Genomic DNA, 21,674 nt, shown 5'->3' on the forward strand with positions numbered 1-21,674 from the left:
ATTGAGCCAAACCGGTGTCGGCTAGGAATTATTTTAGTTATCTTTGTAATGGTAGTATTAATTTTAACTGTGTCAGGTGTTACAATATTTTGTTTTGTATTCCTAATTCAACAGTGTGCAAATATTGGGCCAGCAGATTATAATTATGATGAAACTATCAGTACATTACGGTATGCTAACCGTGCTAAGAATATTAAAAATAAAGCTAGAATTAATGAAGATCCAAAGGATGCTTTGCTTCGTCAATTTCAGAAAGAAATAGAAGAACTGAAAAAAAAGCTCGAGGAAGGTAACTTTTCCCCAAAATGTTGATCTTAATGTTGGCTAAAAATATGTTGCTTTACCAGTAAACCACCTATTAAAAATTCTTTGCACCTCTAACATTGATATTTAAAGGCATATTTCTGCTTGCTAACTTGATACATACATATTAAGTAAGCTCAAGTAAATGTATATAATGTTTGTATATGTGATTTAAAAACTTTACTTAATTTAAACCTCTATCTTAATCCCAATGACCTTTTATAGATTTTATATGACCACTTATTAAATAATTAATTTTTATTTGTCTCTGTATAAGAGCACATTCTAACCTATATTTAGATGATTATGACCAGAGTTCCCTGTGGTAGATATCAGTTACAGTTGTTTGAAGTAAATAAAGCTATCACAGAGTCAGGGTACACCAAGTTTACTATAAGTAAAATTCATTGATAGTATTCAAATATGCTTTCATACTTAAATTTCAACATAAGGTTCTCTTTCGGAAATTCTTTGCTAACAAGATAATTAGAAGGTTAACTAGTTTGGAGACCTTATTCATGCTGTTGAGAAATTTGCCATTACTAAGTGCCCAGTGACTTCCTGGACCTTCATGCTAAGAACTGATTGGCATAGGGCTCCTCTGCATAGCAGGTAAACCAGAGGGCTTTGAAACTGCCTATTTTCATTCTTTGGGAAAACTGGCTAGATCAGATGTGAAATCAAGAGATGCCAACATCACAAATGTTTGGAGAATGTGCTGATTCAATCAATACTCTTGAGTAAGATTGTTGAGGAAAAGCAGTTGTAATTGACCTGCCTCTTAGATAATGAAATTGGTGTTTTAAGTGTGACCACTAGGTGGTATTTATAGTCAGTATATTTAAAAAAATTTTAATTCTAGATTTGTTAATGTTGAGTATACTTTTATTTTGCTAACTTATGTTTTTTTACATTTGCTTATTGTGGTAAAATATACATAACATAAAATTTACATTTTAACTATTTTTAAGTGTATTAAATAGTTCACATTGTTCTGCAACCATTACCATCATCCACCTCCAACTTTGTCATCATCCCAAAATGAAAGTCTATCCACTAAACACTAACTCCCCATCGCCCTTTCTCCCTCACCACCTGGTAGCCACTATTTTACTTTCTATCTCTGAATTGACTATTCTAGGTACCTCATGTAAGTTAACAAAACCTTTGTACAAATAAGTCCTTTTGGAAAATTTCTTGGGATATAGTTCTAAAAGTGGAATCACTGTGTTAGATGATAGTTTATAGCTCTTAACATATAAGACTGAAATTATTGTTACATGTAATTTATATATATTTAGAACTATACTTTATTATTTGAAGTTTTAAATGGATAAGAATTGTCTTTAGGAAATTTAAAAATAAAGCCTGTGTGTACATCATATCTATTTCTGAGGTTAACATACCTGATATGCTGTTTAGGAATTTTAATTCAAAGTTTGTTTAGCAACAAAAACTTAATGGAATAAGTGATGTAGACATTTCCTATATAGCCAATGGCCTGGAGTGGAATAAAAATCATTGTAATAAATTTCTATTCAAGGGGAAGAAATATCAGGCTCTGATATCAGTGGGTCAGAAGAGGATGATGACGAAGAGGGTGAGGTTGGAGAGGATGGAGAGAAAAGGAAAAAAAGAAGGGGTAAGTTCTTTTTAGTTTTAGAAATTACCTTAGATTGCTACTTAATGACGATTTAACATTCCCACGGAAGTTGAGTGCATGCCTTTTATTTTGCCATTTTTAATTACGATAACAAGTCAAATAGGAAGTATGACATATACCTGGTTAACTTTTTATTTTCTGTATTATTTTGTCTCCTCTACTTCTCTGTTTATAGCTGAATTAGAATACCTATGTTCTGTTTTTATTTTAGAATTTAGAATTGAAGTCAGTGATAGTGGATATACTATTTTAAAATTTCTTGTAGGGTTTCAATTTTATTGGAAACTTTTATGTACGTTATGAACCTAAACTTTTTAGGAACTTAGGATAATGTGGAGGTTTTCTCAAGCATAATTAGGCTTTTGAAGTCATTGAATTGTTTAATAAATTTGTTTTAGGATTCTAATTTTTCAGTTTGATTTTTTCTTTATAAAATGTACTTTCATTCTCACCCTGTTATGTGCCATTTATTGCCCAAGTACAAATTAAACTGTTTATTGTAATAAAGATATGGATAACATGCAAAAGAAAGAGATGTGTTAAATGGCCTACGTTAAAATTTTTTTACCCTAAATATCTATTTATTTTTGGCACTCTCTTCCATTAACATGGCTCATTGTTTTCAAGCTAGTGCAAATTTTGCTTGTCTTATTAAAATTATTGTAATCAGGGCAAGATGTTCAAGTGCACATCTTTTGCCATTGCCTAGCTGCCTGCACCGCTCTTTAGGGAGATGGGGGTCATTAAGGAAATTTAACATTGGGGAGAAAAATGATCTTGCTGAAAATAAACTCGTCACTGCTTGATCAGGACTTTAAAATTTACAAATGATAAAGATTTTATAACTTCAAAAGACAGGAAAAGCATGATTTAGAGCAGGAGTTGGCAAAATATAGTCTGCTGGCCAAATTCAGCCTACCACATGTTTTTGTAAATGAAATTTTATTAAACAGCCATGCTTATTTGTTTATATGTGGTCATATGTGGTCATATGAGTTTGTATGATTTTCAAAACCTAAACACTTATTATCTATACGTTTACAGAAAATGTTTGCCAAACCCTGACTTAGAGAATCACTTTTGTGTGCATACCTATTTTTTATTTATTGATTTGAAAGAGAGAGAGAGAAACATCTATGTGAGAAAGAAATGTGAATCCGTTGCCTTCCGAACATCTCCCAACCAGTAATTGAACCTGGAACCTGGGCATGCGCCCTGACAGGGAATTGAGTCGGGGACCTTTTGGTGCACGAGACAGTGCTCAAACATCTGAGCCCCACTGACCAGGCCATACCTGTTTTCACAAAGTAAATTATTCAAAGCTAAAGCAGATAATAGATTTGTTAAAAATTTTTAAATAGCAAAAAATATTTAATAGTAAAAAACCTTCCTTTCAGGCTTAGAAATTTTAAAATGTTCAGTGAGCTTTTCAAAATTTGACCATGAAACCTTAAGACATACATAATTACATCTGATAGTGTGTTGTTTTAAAGGAGAATGAGTGAAATTGGAGACAAACCAACCTGTCTATAATGTAAGGCAATTTATCATTTTATAAGTTTAATTATGCATGATTTCAAATCTTAAAAATTCAGTTCCTTTAACATATCAACCTAAATAGTTTAAATAAATTTAAATGTCACCAAATGACTTACTGATTTTTTTATTCTTGTCATTCCAACCCTCTGAATTGCTGTGTTTTAGGTGAATAGTGGGGTTTGCCCACAGTAGGTGCTTAAAGGAATACAGTTTCTAATTCTGCATGGCTTTGATAGTAGAGCATATTGGCTAGACTACCAAGACTGGTTTTGAGGGAAAGTAAGTTTTGGTTCTTTAATACAAAGCTTGATTGTCTTTTAAAATTCTCTCTCTGGCCTGAATTTTTCTGTGTATTATTCCTTTTCTTGTGTCCTTTCCTTTGGTCCCCGTCGGGCTCATCTCTTTGTCTTCCAGGCAGTAGCAGCAGCAGTAGCTCAGACTCCACATGCTCTGTCATAGAGAAGCCTCTGGATAAGGTCTTGCCTAGTGAGTGGAGCTCTAAGTTCTCTAACGGAGCTTTGGCTTCTTCCTAACCCGGGGCTTCCCCTGAGGAATGCTGCACTGCTCCCTGTCATGACTTACAGAACACACGGTGGACCTCTCAGTAGAACACAGCATGTGATGGCCTCCCCTTCATTGCTTCCAGTGACCTATAATGGTTAAAACACGTACTTACATTTATGTTGGAGACAATGGAAGAGAGATTCGTGCTTTTGCAATTGAGATAATGTAAAGAGAGCTACCCTGTTTCTCCGAAAATAAGACAGTGTCTTATATTAATTTTTTCTCCCAAAGTTGCGCTAGGTCTTATTTTCAGGGGATGTCTTATCTTGCCATACGCTAGGTCTTATTTTCGGAGGATGTCATATTTTCAGGGAAACACGGTAGTAAGCTGTATAAAAGAATACTTCTTATGGTTCCTTTTCATGTTTCATGACAAATTTCTAATCCTTGTCAGTATAACGGATATGTAGTAACAAATCCTGAATTTCTAAAACCCCAAATTATATTTGGAAATGCAGTGCCCATTATAGCATGTCTTACAATTATAAAGGTTTTAGGCTTTGGTGTCCTAATCTTAGGGTAGCTTAAGAGTGAAAGCACCCAAATAAATAAATAAAAAGTAAAATTTGAAGCACCTGAATATGAATTGAATAGTACTAGTATTTTATATCAAATGGCCATTTATCTCTATTTCTAAATTACATGATTGATTTCAAGAAATTTTCTAATGTATGATTAGATAAGTCAGATACACAAGAAATTATTTATGCATTATCTGTTGACCTATTTCAAAACTAGAGACTTTTTCTTAAACCTTAATTAAATTGAAAAGTATTATGCATTTTATTTATATTTCATTTTCAGAAGAAAAGGGAATTGGTGCTTTCTTGCACTAGCTTTCAGCTTATTGTCTTTTAGAGCATTATCTATATACTTACCTTTAGAAACCAATAGCAGAAACATTTGATTATTGTTCTTATGCCTTGAGCTTTCTAGAGCAAAAATTCCAAGAATATTAGGAATTGTATTCTCTATTGACAATTCTTAAGTTTTACCAAAAACAGTTAATTTCAGAGGATAACATAAAATACATGACATTGCTTTAGAAACCATATAGAGGTATTATTTTGTATTGTAAACTCTGAAATACAAGAAAACATCTGAGTGGGAGGCATTAATTTTCTGTTTTAAAATTTACCTTAATTCTTAAAGACTAGTTATATGAAAGTCTGTTATGAAAAGAGGTGTACTTTGTTCAATGCAAGCAGTTTGTACACCCGGCACATAACATTAAGTTCTTTTTTTGTGATGTGGGTATGCTGATGAAGTACAGAGATGGTCGTCCCAGCATGATTTCTGCGTGTAACTTGTATGTACTTTCCCTTTAAAAAATATGAATGGCCTTTTTATTTAGGTGTTCTTTGCTTGAATCATCAATTGATTATTTACTTCTATAGAATCAGTATTATAATTATCCTTAACAAGCCACTAATAGATTGAATGCAAGTTTGTTATTATACAGGTGTACTTCACTTTATGTAATAAATATTTTTGGTTTGTATGTTTCTTTTCCTGAAAAAATTGCCCTTAAATCAAGTTGGAAAATCAAATATATTGGGAGAGATCTTACTTTTTAAAAGGATCTTTCATTAAATCTTTTTGTTAATTAAATCATTATTGGAAATTGCTATAATCTAATTTGGGGTTGGGGTTTTGGGCTGGATTTTCTTAAAGGGAGGCACACCTGTAACACTTCCTTAACACTGGAAGAACATTGAATTGGGAAATTTTGAAAACGGACAGTGTGAATTTTGCTGCTTTTAACTTATTAAATTGGCTTAATTTCCTGCTTTGCTCTTTTAGAATATTTCTCAGGTCTTAGCAGTTTCCCAATTCCATGTGTGCTGTTATTTTACCCACTGAACTGTTACACTTGCAGGAGTCTGGGAGTCTGTGTGAGCTCTTGAGATTGAATTAAATTGTAATATTAGACAAAATTAATCTTCCTGTTATCTTTGCTTAAGTTAAATCTCTGATTGTGTTGAATATGCTTTACTTTTTACATAAAACTGCTCTTTCAGTTTTGATAATGATTTGATTTTTATACATTCTTCTTTGTTTTATATAAGAAATAATGTTTTTCTTTTTTTCCTCTTCATCTCTGTGCATATGCTTCCTGTCTACGATTTGCTTACTACTTCTTATTGAAAGATCAAGCAGGTTGGTGTGATTGATTTGCACTCCCCGTGGTGGTACAATTATTTAAACTATAAAGAACTTTGTCATCTAACTATATTACATTAAACAAATTTTAATGATTTTTTTTAAACAAGGTAAGTATCCACCTTTTGTATTTAAAAAAAAAAAAACTTTAAACTTTAGCTTTAAAAAAATTCCATTTTTTCCCCTAAATTATTTTTTAAAAATTTATTTCTGTTTTTATTGACTTAAATATTAGGAACATTTTTTTTATTTCCAAAAGATCTTTTTAGCAGAACAATTCAGAAGTATTAGATTGACAGTGACAGACACACAGGATGTGCTAGACCTAATTAACAGCAGAGACAAAAATAATATATCACCAGATCTAGATGGCATAATCTTCCTGAAATTTTAAAAGACCCATTAAGCCAAATTTTGGAAACATAAATATAAATGATTTCACATTCAGGCAATTTTTTCTTGTTTTTTTTAAGTGAGGAATCAGTTGCTTGGTTACTTATGCCCATGGGTGTTCATATAGTGAAAATGAAATTAATTCAATTAACTCTTCCCTGAGATTCTTCCCTTTAACCGTACCTTGCAGTGTCCCTCTTCACAGTTTTGGATAGAGCACATGGCACAGGGCAGTTAAAAATATATTTATCTGAAAGTTTGTGCTGAATTCTTTTATGCATTTTTTTTTCTTGGTTTGGTTGATTTTGTTGAATGAAATTTTAAAAAATTAATGTAAAAGTGACTTTTAGTGATTTCATGTTTTCAAGTGCCTGGTTAAAAGAGTTGGCACATATCTACATTTAGCTTTAAATATTATTTGAAGAGAAATATAATGATTTATTGGAGTAATTCTGGCAATAATATATTATAAAATATTAGATTTTTGAAACTGAACCTAGCTATATATACATGGTTATTTTTCTGAAAATGTTACAAGAACACAATAAGATTTTTGTTGCTAAAACATCAGTTTGAAAATATTACCTAAATAATTTTGAATAACTAATGCAATTTAATTATAGTAGTAATTCATCAGTATGCATGTGCTTTTGTATTTCTAAATATAAAACCTTTTTATTCTATTGCCTCTTAATGGGCTTGGAAACTATATGTTTTTTTTGTGTGTGTGTTTGTGTGTGTGTGTGTGTGTGTGTGTGTTTTTAAACATATTATTGATTTCAGAGAGGAAGGGAGAAGGAGAGAAACATCAATGATGAAAGAGAATCATTGATCAGCTGCCTCCTGTACACCCCTTACTGGGGATCGGCCTGCAACTGGGGTATGTGCCCTTGACCGGAATGGCACCAGTACCCTTAGTCCACAGGCCGACATTCTATCCACTGAACCAAACGTGCAAGGGCGGAATCTATGTTTTTAACTGTTGACAATTAGAAGCCTGGAAGTCTAAAAAAATTAATGTGCATATATTGACCAGATAATTTCCTTTATACCATTAATATCCAGGTCTTCACATATACAGGATTGTTGTTTTCTCCCCTTAACATGTTTGCTGTTTTTTTTTCTTTAAATATTTGAAATTCTGAGGTAGAAAGGAAGCTATAATTTATTATGCATGCCACTTACATCATACCTGAACTTACATTTTCCCCCTGAAATTTCTAAAAATAGTATTACCAATGGGAAATTCTTTGGGAATCGGGATTAGATTACTTTTCTAAATTATCTTTTAATAGTGTTATTCAGAACATTCAGTACAGGTGACTGTGCCAAAGAAGCCAATAGAATCAGTCTACATCCTGACTTTTGGAATGCAATGAATCACACCACACCAGAGCATGAATTTGGATCAGTGCTTTTATTTATTCTTTTATTTAGCTTATTTGTTTCGTGGCTTAAGTTTGCTTCAGACGTATATTTACTTAAAAATGAAGGGTAATATATTTTAAACACTTGGGTTTTTTAATTTTATCCTAAAGAATTGAAGCCTGCGTATGATTCTTTGTCTCATGGTTTCCGAAAGAATATATTCAGATAATATATATCTCCATCGTTTTTTCAGTTCTTTTTCCTTCTTAGCAGGAGGGGTTAGCTTTTGGGTGGAGACATTAACAACAATTCATAAAGTCTCTGGTTTTCACTCTTCTGTAGTCCTTTGGGAAGGAAGTTAAGAAATACAGAAAGCTCTCAGGAGAGCCTCAGACCAGTTCTATGAAAAGTTTGATCATTTTTCTAAAGGAAGGTATATTTCAAAGAAAGCACATTACCAGAAATGAATGATCTTTGATTCAGTTTCATAACCAGTTTAAAATGCTAATTTTATTTTCTCTTTTTGATTTTGCATTTTAACTTCATGATTTTGAAATTCATTCAATGAACTTTTGTTGTTGTTAATCCTCACCTGAGGATATTTTTCCATTGATTTTGAGAGACAGTGGAAGGGAGGGGGAGAGACAGAGATAAACATTGATGTGAGAGAGACACATCAATTGAATGCCTCCTGCATGGCCCCAACCAGGGCCGGGTGTAACCTGCAACTGAGGTATGTTCCCTTGACAAATCGAACTGGGGACCCTTCAGTCCAAGAGCCAACACTCTACCTACGGAGCCAAACAGGCTAGGGCTCATTCAGTAAACTTTCATTGGATATTTACAACACTTAATTTAGCACTTTTATTCATACTATTATTTGTATATTAAGCACTCTACTTACTAGACATTATAATCAAAATAATCTATTGGAAATTGTGTTTCCAGCTTGATTATTTTGTAATATTTCTACTTACATTTAATACTTGCACTTAATGTGACAGAATTAGGTCCTGTGTTTGATAAAATGAGTTATTTTAGTTTTTCATTTAAAATATGACATCATGACAACTCAGCAACTATAAAATGCCTGGTTAATTACTATGTAACTTATATAATTAGTATAGACTTCTTTTCTTTAAAAGCATACCTTGAAAGAAAATACTTTCCAGTAATTTTATTAAACAAAATTTTATAAATACTCTGAAGATATGTATTAAAAACTACTTGCTATAAGTTCTGACTGATACTTTTAATCTGTTCATTTTATACATATATGTGACTTTTACTTATTCATTTGTTTTAATAAATTATAGGGAAATATATTGGGAAGACACTTTATTTTGTACCTGGTTATCAGAAAAAAGTAACTAATCATATTGCTTTTTCCACTATATATGTTATCTTGGAACACACAGATCTGTGTTTGTTTGCTTGCTTTGGCTTTCCTGTTAATCTTTCTCTTTTTTTTTTCCCCTGCTCATCTGTTTTGCTCCTCTTTTACTTACTTTTGTCCTGATCATTGCACAATAGGAAAACAGTTTGAAGTTAGCAATTAGTTTAAAAGTTTTAAGAATGTAAAACAAATTATTCATTTGATTTCCTTAAAATGTTAATATTTGATTTTATATTACTGAGGAATATAACTTTTATAAAAGTGAAGAGAATCTACTAGTATACTGTTCTGAAACGTTGACTCGAAAGTGATTGTTGTAATTGAATGACTCAAACAGGTAAAAAGAAAGTTTCCCCTGATAAGATGGTTGAAATGCAAGCAAAAATTGATGAAGAGAGAAAAGCACTTGAAACAAAGCTTGACATGGAAGAAGAAGAAAGAAACAAGGCTAGGGCTGAGTTAGAGAAAAGGGAAAAGGATCTCCTTAAGGCCCAGTGAGTATTACTGAATTAATGTAGATTTATGTTTTAAATTTCCGGTATTTTTCTGAGGACTTATATATAAGGAAAAAAATTGAATAATAATTTGAAACTTGATTTTTATCTCCAGAGTAGCTATTTTTGAATAGAAGGTTTCACTGTGTATGTTGTATTTCTGAAAATTATATGTTTTTATTATTTCCTCTCTTTGTGGGAGGAAAAAAAATTTAAGTGAATTTGATTTAATTGAGATCAACTCATACAGTAATGAATTATCCAGTGGTATAATTTGATAAAGATGTTGTATAACCATATTCCTGTATTGAAATTTTGTATCCAAACTCATTAAATTTTGGTAATTGATATTGGTACAATAGTAGATAATTGGAGTATTCTCATTTTAATCAATAGACAAGAGCATCAGTCTTTGCTAGAGAAATTATCTGCACTGGAGAAGAAGGTAATTGTTGGTGGTGTTGACTTGTTGGCGAAAGCTGAGGAACAAGAGAAACTTCTTGAAGAATCTAATATGGAACTGGAAGAAAGGAGGAAAAGAGCAGAGCAACTTCGCAGAGAATTGGAGGAAAAAGAGGTATCTTTTTGGTTCTGGCTGACACTTTTTTCCTAGTGAAAAGCTAAATATAATTTTAATAACATTGTAAAGCAGATCTGTGGGTTGCTTTGAATATGGCTGCTAAACATATTATTTGTTAAATAAATTTGTGATTTAAAGAATAAATTATTAAGTTTATCAATTTTACTCATAGCAAGAACGCTTGGATATTGAAGAAAAATATACCAGTTTGCAAGAGGAAGCACAGGGAAAGACCAAAAAATTAAAGAAAGTTTGGACTATGCTGATGGCTGCAAAGTCAGAGGTTGGTCTCTTAGAAATTACCAACTAATGTAGTTCTGAACTTAAAAAATATATATATATATTTTTTATTAAGTATGATTAAGAATCTGAAAGGAATCATGGGTGCTTACAATTTTAAAGAAATAAAAATTTCTCCTTGATGTGCAGTTTTTAATTTTAGCTCTTAAATTTCTAACCTTAACTAATAATGTGAAAAAGACATTTTGAGGCCCTGGCCGATGTGGCTCAGTTGGTTGGAGCACCATCTTGTATATCAAAAAGGTGGTGGGTTCGATTCCCCATCAGGGTGCGTACAAGAGACATGTCTCTCTCTCGTCGATGTTTTTGTCTCTTTCTCTCTCTCTAAAATAAAATAAAATAAGATAAATAAAACGACATTGTTAGTGTCATTCTGTCTATTGTTTTAGTGAAAGAACTGGGTAGGCTCTTACAGGGTTTCTATGTCAGATTGAACTATTTTGAATTTAAAATCTTATTTGTCCTTAATATTTTCATTGATTTTCTCACAGATGGCTGATCTCCAACAAGAACATCAGAGGGAAATTGAAGGCCTGTTGGAGAACATTCGACAGCTTAGCCGGGAGCTTCGGCTTCAGATGCTTGTTATTGATAACTTCATACCTCAGGATTATCAGGTCAGAGGGACGTTCTCTGACCTAAATATCAGGTCACTTGGCTGGGGTTAAGAAAGAAGGAAATATAATTCGTCACTTAATTGGTGATAAATATGTACATTTCAGTTGTTAATGATAAAATTTTCTTGAACTAATGCCATAATATTTCACTTTAGCTGTTAACTTTTCTTAATACATAATTCTCTGTTTGAGTATCTAAGTATCTAGATAAGAAATTTCTCAGCCCCTTAGAGAAATTCGAATTCATTTATATAATAGAAGGTTCTTAAATAATATTTTTTGTCATTGTCGTTATATCATTGATGAGAAAAAAAAAATTGATTCCCAGCCAGGGCCACTGTCTGTATGGAGTTGGCATGTTTTACCTCATGTTTGAACTGGATAAGCCAATTGGAAAATAATTACCTTAATCTTTCATATATATATATATATATATATATATGTGTGTGTGTGTGTGTGTGTGTATATATATATATATATATATATATATATATATAAAACATTTATTTCAATGTTTAATATTAGTAGTTTTGAGTCTTTACTTAGAAGTTTTGTGATGTTTTTGTGACCAGAAATACAGACACTTAACCCTTGTTTGTACTAATTAGCCTAAGATAAAATTGGTTTTATTATACATCATTTCCCTTAACATCACAGCTTCCAAGAACTGAACAAAACCTTAATGAGGACTTAATGTAATTGCAATCAGAATCAAGATATAGCTGCTGTTTATTCATTCAATGTCCTTTGTCCTATGAATAGAATAAGAACTCCTATTGGAACTTTTTCTCCCTGCTTATGGATGCTAATTGTGTGTGTGTGTGTGTGTGTGTGTGTGTGTGTATTGGGTGGGTGGGGTAAAATATACATAACATGGAATGTACCATTTTAAGTATTTTTAAGAGTACAATTCACTGACATTAAATATATTTAAAATGTACAACCATCTTTATTTTCTATTTCCAGACAAATGCTAATCCTTAATACTAATATAATTTAAGAATCTCAGCCTCTATTTTTCCTTACTCAAAATATTCATCTTTCTAGTACATTTTAGTAAACTTTAACATATTGATTTTTTAAAATTTACTTTAAATTTCTATACAGCTGTAAGCAGTTTGTCTAAAATGTACCAGACAAATGTACAAGCCGTAGTATTTTTCCTTTGAACATCAGGTGTATAGAATTAACCTTTGGTTCTTGGTACACTCTCCTTATTGGCCCTGGAAGGCCTCTCTTGATTTAATTTGTTACTTTGTAGTGAACTCATCACCCCAAACAAAAGCTAGGGCCATTATAGTAACCTACTTCCAATCAAATGGTTCCCTCTCCCTCTCCCATCCCTTTGCCTCTACCAACTCAAGGTAACTTTCATTCTGAATCATGTTCTTCATTTCCTTGCTTTTTATTTTTATATAGTTTAATTGCATCTACATATATTTTTTAAAAGCATATATTTTAAAATTTATGACAAGTATATCATGCAGTACATAATTGAGACAAAATTTCCCCCATAATTTATTAAGATTTTAGTTTCATGAATATTTTTCAGTATTTTAAATGTTATTAAATATTAAAAGTAGACTATCTTTGACTCTTAAAAGGAAATGATTGAAAACTATGTCCATTGGAATGAAGACATAGGAGAATGGCAGCTAGTGAGTATTGCCTTCCTCTTTTCATGGGATACTTGTGGAGTGCTACCTGTAGATCAGGAATTTTGCTGGCTCCAGTGGGGGGAGAGGTGGTCCATAGGATGGATCAGAGGAGAATCCAGTAGGATGGAGATGTTTTTCTAATTAACTATATTATAATACGCAGAATATTCCGTGGAAATAGCATGGGCAGGGATACATAGTACTAAATGACTTCCAGGTCCCTTTCTGTTCCAGCATTCAAATCATGTTTCATGAGTGTAATCCGTATATCTCACAATAATTTGCTAAGTCACAGTATTAATTGCTAATGAAAACAATTCTCTGTCTCTTTTTCCCCCCACAAGAAATGTGTTGCCTACACAGGAAATAACATGAGGAAGCAAACTCCAGTTCCTGATAAAAAAGAGAAAGATGTAAGAGTGCTTTTTAAAAAAATTACAGTGTAAAATATTTATAGGGCTGTGGCTCACTAAATCACGTGATCAACATGAAATCAATCGGCTATGCTAAAAAAGTAGGTTGGTCTTTTGGGAAGAGAGGCTCTTGGACGGGGCGATTGTTAGGACAGTTCGGCTCACCTGCAGCTGTGATGGCAGGCTGAGTTCCACCACCACCGAGTGGCATGGAATCTTCTTCTCACCACCTTTCTGGGTTATGGGGATGTGTTTAGCGACTAGAATGTCCTTTTCTTTTTTTTCTTTTTAAATATATTTTATTGATTTTTTTACAGAGAGGAAGGGAGAGAGAGAGAGAGCTAGAAACATCGATGAGAGAGAAACATCGACCAGCTGCCTTTTGCACACCCCCTACCGGGGATGCGCCCGCAACCAGTGTACATGCCCTTGACCGGAATCCGCAGACCGACGCTCTACCACTGAGCCAAACCAGTTTCTGCTAGAATGTCCTTTTCAAAGCTAGTCTTAGTCTTAGGTCCACAAGAGGAGATATGGCTTTAGGGAAAGCAGCAACAGTTCTGCTTTCCTGCTGAGGAATTTATGGTGTGTGAGGGCTCACTCACCAGCCCGCGCTGAATGCATTTGAGATAAATGGAGTTAAAGAAGGTATCTTTAGGTATTTGTTTCAACTTGTCTTCTGTGGCTCTTTCTAGAGTTTATTCAGTGTTTTAAATCTTTCCCCAAATCTGATTTGTCTGGTGTTGGTTTCTTAGCCCTTTGAAGTGGACCTTTCCCACGTGTATCTTGCCTATACCGAGGAGAGCCTGCGGCAGTCCTTGATGAAACTGGAGAGGCCACGGACTTCAAAGGGGAAAGCAAGGCCAAAGACAGGGAGAAGGTAAGACTGTCTTAGCATCCCACGAAATCAAGGCGGCGAGATGCTAATTAGATATATTTAAAGGAAATTTAGTTAAGATGATAAATATTTTGGCTGATAGACAAATGTACACATTAAATGATTTATTGATATTACATTACATGATAATGTTCAATATATGTTTCTCATTAGAAATGCATAGTTCAGTATGCTAAGCAAAATTGCAATAACACGGTACATTAATGTAGCGTTTACATCAGTCCCTACATGTGCATTTGTACTGTATTGCCTCAGATGATATGGTCTTTGAATAAACACACACCTTTAGCCTACGCCGGAAGAGATCATCAGCAGTTAAATCTGGCAGGCATGCAGCCACTGGGCCTGGCTGCGTGGTCTAGTCCAGTTTTGGAAATTATCACCCACTCAGTTTCTCACCGCCTGGGGGGAGGGAGGAGAGCCATGATCTAGCACCTATTCTTGGTGGCCTTTCCCGAGCCTGGAAAAGTGGTCAAACATGTCAAACCTTGGCCTGGTTTAGACTCTATGGCCCGCTTGTTTTATCTTCTTCATAGTGAAAGTGTTTGCATTCCAGACTTTTAGGGAAGTCTTCATGTTTTCTTTTTCTCTTCTCCAAACAGAAAGCGTTCTGCAAAGCCTGAAACTGTAATTGACTCTTTACTTCAGTAAATGTTACAGACTTAAAGTCTCAATAAAAAGTAGTGATATCCATGCCTGGACAAAATATTTCATTAAACACTGAAGACTTTTGTGTAATTTCAAGTAATGAAAGCTGTAAGTCATGGAGTAAGACTGGAACTAGTAATCTAATAACTTTTAGTCTATATATGTCAATATAATATTGAAATTGCACAACTGGTAATTGTTCAGATAGTCATATTACTCTTCGTTTTATACTATGCAGAGAAGTTGGGAGCAGCTCCTACTACAGAGAGTTGCTGTTCAAATATATTCATAAGTCTGCTAGTAATTTGCTCAACTACTGTACATTTACGTAACTGGATATTCAAAATAGAATAAAATGTAGGTCCTGTCTTGCACTTAGACAGCAGTTCTAATCGTCCTATGTTTTGCTGTTATATATGAATGTATGGACTGCATATCTAAGAAATGATTCAATCCTGACGCCCGCCGGCCTGTTGAAATATGTTCTCATTTTTGTGTTATCTTTATTGCATTTTAAGTATTAGAAGACCTGTACGTCAGTCTTTAGATGTACACATTTAAAAAACAAAAGTTGAAAATACGTTTCAACTGTACCTCTCTTGACTATTTTTGCCATTTAGAGTTCAAGTCAAATATACTTTTGTTCTGATTTCATGTTGTTATAAAACATTGAATATGTACCTAATTATAAAGGAGTGACAGTTGCAGAAAATTAAGCTAAATACTGGTCACTAGCCTTTGCTGTATGTGTATATATTTAAAAATTCTTTTTGAAGTGTGATTAATGGATGCTTTCCTTTGAGTTCTAAATTGTGATGAAAATTTAGTCTCCATTTCCCAGAAAGTACAACTAAAGCAAGAAAAATAGCTTTTATTTTTTTCATTTATTTTTTTTTAAGAAAAATAGCTTTTAATCCTTTGCTGTTAAAATACTTAGTTTTGTTTTTTCTTTTAAAGTTTATTAAAAGAAAATATTCTTCCCTGAATTTCTTCCATTGACAAATCCAGTTAGACCATCTTCCTCTAAAAATAAAAATAATATTTATTTTATAGTAAAATAACTTGTAATAGGAAGAATTGTGTTTTCCTTGTTGGCTGCTTACAAAATTTTTGTTTTTATTTTTTTAATGTTATGTTACACCTATACCACTTAATATATCCTTTGTGAATTTTAAAATAAATTAGTATTAAGTTAACATTAGTTTAAGAAGTTTGGTTAAATGGTTTATAATTACAAAGCCATGTATAGAGTGGGGTTGAGTAAAGGTGGTGGACTTGTGAGGTGGTAGTAAAAATATATCCATAAATTTAAAGTAATTCCAAAGGTGTGTACTGAATGTCATGTGTGTGGTGCATATTTTCTAGGTAATAAGAATTGCATTTAACTGGTAGTGTTTTCTTTGTAGTATGTAAGATAGAAGTTTATAACTTTGTTCTGTGAGGCAACTGTTTACTACTGTGAAGACTTGAGGTGAATACGTGTCTTGTAAGAGCTTTGTGTGAGCAGAGTATCTTGGCAATTGTAGATGCACATTTAGCTGTTAGTAATTACTCTAGGGAAATCTTAATTTTACCAATAGAAAGAAAAGGTGAATACTTCTTCCTTTTGGAAGTTCATGTTTATCACCTTTAATCATCTAGTTAATAAGAAAGGAATAGCATTCACATTAAGCTCTAAAACAGCACAGAAAACTTAAGCCAGTATGTTGGATTGTTTTCTATTTCACTCCACTGCGGTAACAAAAAGAAACCTATAAAAAGTCAAAGCGTTAAATAATTTTTTAAAAAATATGCTACTTTAGCAGTTTTTTAAAAAAGCATTTACATTAGAACTGATTATACCAGATGGACAATAATTACTCATCTTTTGAAGTACCAAAATCATATATTTAGGCAGGCCTGACTAATCTATGGACACTGACTGGACATGGATTCACTTAGGTCCAATCATAGCAGTTCTATGGTTTCTTCACACTTACTGTGTCTTTGTGCACAAATAAAATATTATGTAACTTCAGTGTTAATTTCATATAAGGATATAGATAAACAAACTTGCTCATTATATGAAATAGACAGACATAAAATGAGTGGCACATATAAATAGGTTTTTGAATGGGTCTTTTCTCTTTAATTTTAAAAAGTATTATTTATTTATTAAAAGGGGCCTTGGTAGAATGTTATTTGTTGTGGTATATTCTTTAATAAACCCTGTAATTATATATACTGATAGTTAGGATATTAAAGTATCATAGTATTCCTCATTTTTGTTTAGGTGCTTGTAAAGTATAAGGTTACTCAAGGAGGGAGGTCTGAATCCATGTGTTTATCTCTCAAATAGGATCCGTTTGATAAGCTGTGTCATCTACTTTCTAGGAAAAGGGACCTTTCTTTTGCAGCAAGTGACTTAAGGTCACTTGGGATTGGGGGTGGGAGTACTACTTCATCTGTAAGATTTTTTAAAATTATGATTGTGATTTTTGAGTTTTGTTTCTTCATAGTCTTTTAAAAATGTCTTTCTCTTTAACTCTTAAAGAGCGTCCCTCTCTTTCCTACAGGCTATGGATTAAGGAATCGGTGGGGTGTACATGTTAGCACTCCAGTGTCTGCCCAATTGCTTACTAATATATGCACTTGTTTTCCTTTTTAGCTCTTTTTAATTTAAAATGCTAGAACAAAACATAGATCTTCCTAGTGCCTTTGAACTTATACTATAGTCTGACTAGTTTAAATCATTAATAACTTCAGTAGCATTGCTACAATATGTATACTGGCCTAAATTACAAATTGTTCAATAAATTTGTTGCATTAATTTCAAAAGCCACACTTCCATTGTATTTTATGTATAAATTGTATTTGTTCAAGTTGTACATATTGTTATTGTATATACATGTGCAGCATGGTTAAATAAGAAATAAAAATGTTTACATAATGCCTGTAGTAGTGATCTGCTTCTTTATTGAACTGTTTTGTGTTTATGTCCATCCTGATATCAACAGGCAGTTTTTTGTACTTGGCATCTCAGTTTCAAGTCGTTAAGAGAGGCCTGTTTAGCCCTAGTCTGTGGTTAGAGCATCGGCCTGCAGACTAAAGGGTCCTGGTTTGATTCTGGTTAAGGGCACATACCTTGGTGGTAGCCTCTGTCGGAGAATGTGCTCGGGAAACAACCAATCAGTGTGTGTGTCTCACATCGATGTTTCTCTCAGTCTCTCCCCTCCCTTCCACTCTCTAAAAATCAATGAAAAAAAATACCCTCGGGTGAGGATTAACAAGAGAGAGACCTGTTTAATCTCACACCCAGAAACTCATGCTGGTGTGAGTCTTTAACAGAAACTGGGAAGAGAGATTTTTAAATGTGCTTCTCAGTGATGACATTTGTTTTCACCAAAAATATTTTTAGCCAAGTTTTGTTATTTTCATTAGTGTTTGAGGACAGAACGTAAAGAAGTATGTGTGCAGAATGTATCTCACTAAAAGGTAAAAGACGTTTCTGAGTGGTGGCAATGTCATGATCTCTTCACAATTTTAATGAGATTAAAATATCTTCAAAACAATAACATTGCTTGGGTTGGTGTTAATCATGGGTTCTTTTGATAACTGCTTAGTGATTACCAAGCACATGCAGAGCCTTATAGTCACAGGGGGTCCAGAAGTTCTGATTTGTTGGCACGTTTCAGAGGATTTACATGTATGTACTGTGTGCAGAGGAGAGGGGCCTTTCGGGGCTCGCTCTCTTCCTTGTCCCGACTGCTAGCTTCTGTGAACTCTAATTTGTGTGTAGAACATGGAGATAAAACTAAAGGCCTGCCCTGGCACCAGCATTATGTTGTCCGTCCCATCTTCTCATGAAAACTCTCAGAAATCATAGCAGAAACCCCAGTGTCAGCCTAAGGGACCTCAGGGGCCTGTGCCCCGGGGAGCAGTGATGGGCTCGGAAGCCTCGGAGCACGTGTGCTACAACATTATCTGAATGTCACTCTTCAGCCGTTACATTTGCAAAGCAAATCAGATACTCGGTCCTCCTTCGGAAGCTGAACAAATGTGTGGGAAAGTGATTACGAAGAGGCTACTTCAAAAAGAACCAGTTTCCTCTCAGCGTTTATCTTGGGCTTCCTGTGACCCGATCTTCAAGCTCCTTTTATCAACGTTATCAGAACATCACTCTGTCTTACCCAAGCACGTTTATGGCTCTGACTAAAGAATATGACAGATCAGACATCCTTCCACACCTGCTCCCCTCCCCCATCCCTGTTTTGAGGGCGGGGGAAATTTTAGTTTTTAATCAAAGGCTTTATTTCTCCAATTGTACAAAAGGAATTGGACTGGGACTTTACAACTAAATTCACTATGTCTCAGAGTTCATACCAATCTTAGCCAGAGGATATTGCCTAACTCAACCTAAAGGTACAGAGTCATTACAGAAATCCTGTGCTGACCTTGATTTCTCCTCCGTCCTGAGTTATGCCACTCCGTCACCAGGTGTCCTCTGGATCTGCCGTGTACCCGCCCTGCGCTGTGGCCATGTACATGGAGAATGGCAGCGCATGTGGAGGGCGGTCAGAGAGGAGGGTGAGGGGCGAGCTGCCAGGTGTGGCGTTCTTCCCCGGCAGCTAACACGGTGCTGGCACACGTCTGCCTGACCAAGAGGCCAGAAAAGGCGGCTCCTCTAGGGAACTGCTGTGGGAGGTGGGAGCCGACAGGCAGGAAAAGGCAGTCCGGGTGTGAATCCTGATGCCCTGAGCCTTGGTGGTAAGTTTGAAGTAAGTCCGAAAGGGATGAGGACATGGAGCCTGAACAGGAAAGAGGGGCCAGGCTCCTGCTGTGAGTTTTTTGCAAGCAGCAGGAAGCCATGGACGGATTTCAAGAGTTGTGTTTTGAAGAAAATGCTGCTGGAAAGATGGTGAAGGATTAGATGGGGCGCTGGGAGGCCAGATGATGTCACACTGTGTGATGATGTCATACTGTGTGCTGATGATGTCACACTGTGTGCTGAAGACCGCACTGGCTGTGAGCCAGAGGAGCCAGCCTCCCTCTCCTCCGCCGGCTCTCACACTCCGCTGGTACCTCCATGACGAATACCTGTACCTTCCCTTCTCCTTCTCCTTACACTGCCCAGCAGTCATCCAGGGTGCGGGCAGCACACACGACATCACTTGCTTGTGTTTGGTTTTACCCTGGCTGTTGGGAACAAGAAAGGGATAGACTGCTCAGAGACTGAAAGTCAGACTAGGAAGGAGTGGCCAGGAAGGATGCGTTAGAAGAGAAACACTTCGGAGAGCTGGAGAGAGGATGTCAGTGCTCGGGGCAGAGGCCCGCTCAGGAAATACTGGGGTGACAGGAACAGGAGATTCCCCCTCGGGAACAGGAGCTCTGATGAGCTGACAAGTTGAACCAAGAATCAGCCCTGAGACTAGAGTGAGTGATCGCCTCGCCTCTGGGGAAGCTGGCAGGCACTGAGGAGCTCACCTGGCCGGCTCAGAGGCCCCCTGTGCCCTGCTCCCTGAGAAAGCTGTGCAAGCACTCCGCCCCAGGACTCCTCCGCCCCAGGTGGTCTGGGCACCCTGAGAGGCCGGCAGGTAGGATGTGGAGAAAGGTGGGGGGAAACGGCCCGGTTACCGGATGGATGCATCCATCCATAGCAGCAGCAAGAGGCCAACATGTCTAATTGGGCCAAGAATGTTTCAAAGTCAGTCGGCCATACATGGAGTGAATTGTGTTTTTTCTTTTATTAGGTTGCCTGGTTGTTGTTTTTTTAAAATTACAGATTATATTCAGTATTTTTTCTTTCAGTTTCAGGGGTACAGCACAGTGGTTAGACAGTCATTTATAAGGTGATCCCCCTGATATTTCCAGGACCCACCTGGCAACCTGCCTCGTTACTACAATATTATGGACTGCACATCCCCGTGACTGTTTGGTACCAATTTGTGCTTTTTAATCCCTTCACCTTTTTCACCCAGACCCCCACCCACCTCCCCTCTGGCAACCATCAGTTTGTTCTCTGTATCTATGAGTCTGTTTCAATTTTGTTCATTTATTTTATCCTTTAGATTCCACATATAAGTGAAACGGAAACATTTTTTTCTTTCATTTATTTATTCAATAGGTATTTGTTACTTACTAATGCCAGTTAGAGATACAATATCGCCACAGGTAAAAGGTAGGAGGCAGCTGCTAGCGGGAGGAAGGGGTTCAGCCTTCGCCGTCAATGTCACCCAGGCAAGAGGAGCGTTGCATGAAGCAGGCATGGGTTGTGGCTAAGTTTCCTAAGTGAATGTGCTCACATGACAAGCATCTCAACTTTCACTTAATCCTGAAGTTTCTTCACTCACACTTCTGATGTGTGGCCTCAATTCCTGTTGTCTCACTCCCTCGGTAAACAAGGTCTTATTGTTGGGTGTTTCCATCCAGGGCCCAGCGTCACCTGTCAGGAAGTGAGTAGCGTTAGTTGCATCTTAACCATTGAAGCTTATCTTATGACAGACCTGCCCGGAGTCTGCCTATGTCCTTTCTGTGGCCCCGTTCTAAAATACCTCTTCCCCACAGCCCCTCTTTTACCACGCTGGGCCTCGTACACAAACTGCAGCCCACAACCCATATCCTGTGGCAGACTACAGCTCACATTAGCCATTGAATGCAAATGTGCCTCAATCAAAGAAGAAGGGAAACTAACATTTCAG

General features: G+C 35.4%; 1 protein-coding gene across 3 annotated transcripts in view; it reads left to right on the forward strand.

The window, feature by feature from the left end:
- KIF3A (kinesin family member 3A) overlaps positions 1–15,892 on the forward strand; it is a 31,477-nt gene extending 15,585 nt beyond the window's left edge. Inside the window, exons 8-18 of one of the 3 annotated variants that reach the window (XM_084886630.1) lie at positions 115–289; positions 1,847–1,945; positions 3,920–3,991; positions 9,727–9,883; positions 10,280–10,460; positions 10,636–10,746; positions 11,255–11,380; positions 12,985–13,038; positions 13,383–13,451; positions 14,207–14,331; positions 14,952–15,892. In XM_084886630.1, the coding sequence (XP_084742756.1) occupies positions 115–289; positions 1,847–1,945; positions 3,920–3,991; positions 9,727–9,883; positions 10,280–10,460; positions 10,636–10,746; positions 11,255–11,380; positions 12,985–13,038; positions 13,383–13,451; positions 14,207–14,331; positions 14,952–15,000 (1,218 nt within the window). In that variant the 3' untranslated portion in view covers positions 15,001–15,892. Of the gene's footprint in view, positions 1–114; positions 290–1,846; positions 1,946–3,919; positions 3,992–6,220; positions 6,230–9,726; positions 9,884–10,279; positions 10,461–10,635; positions 10,747–11,254; positions 11,381–12,984; positions 13,039–13,382; positions 13,452–14,206; positions 14,332–14,951 lie in introns of all 3 variants that reach the window. The other 2 variants (XM_084886628.1, XM_084886629.1) reach the window with 2 other exon arrangements.
- Positions 15,893–21,674: the final 5,782 nt, after the last annotated feature.

The sequence above is a fragment of the Pipistrellus hanaki genome (assembly GCF_964339955.1).
Source record: "Pipistrellus hanaki genome assembly, chromosome: 5".
NCBI classification, from domain to species: domain Eukaryota; kingdom Metazoa; phylum Chordata; class Mammalia; order Chiroptera; family Vespertilionidae; genus Pipistrellus; species Pipistrellus hanaki.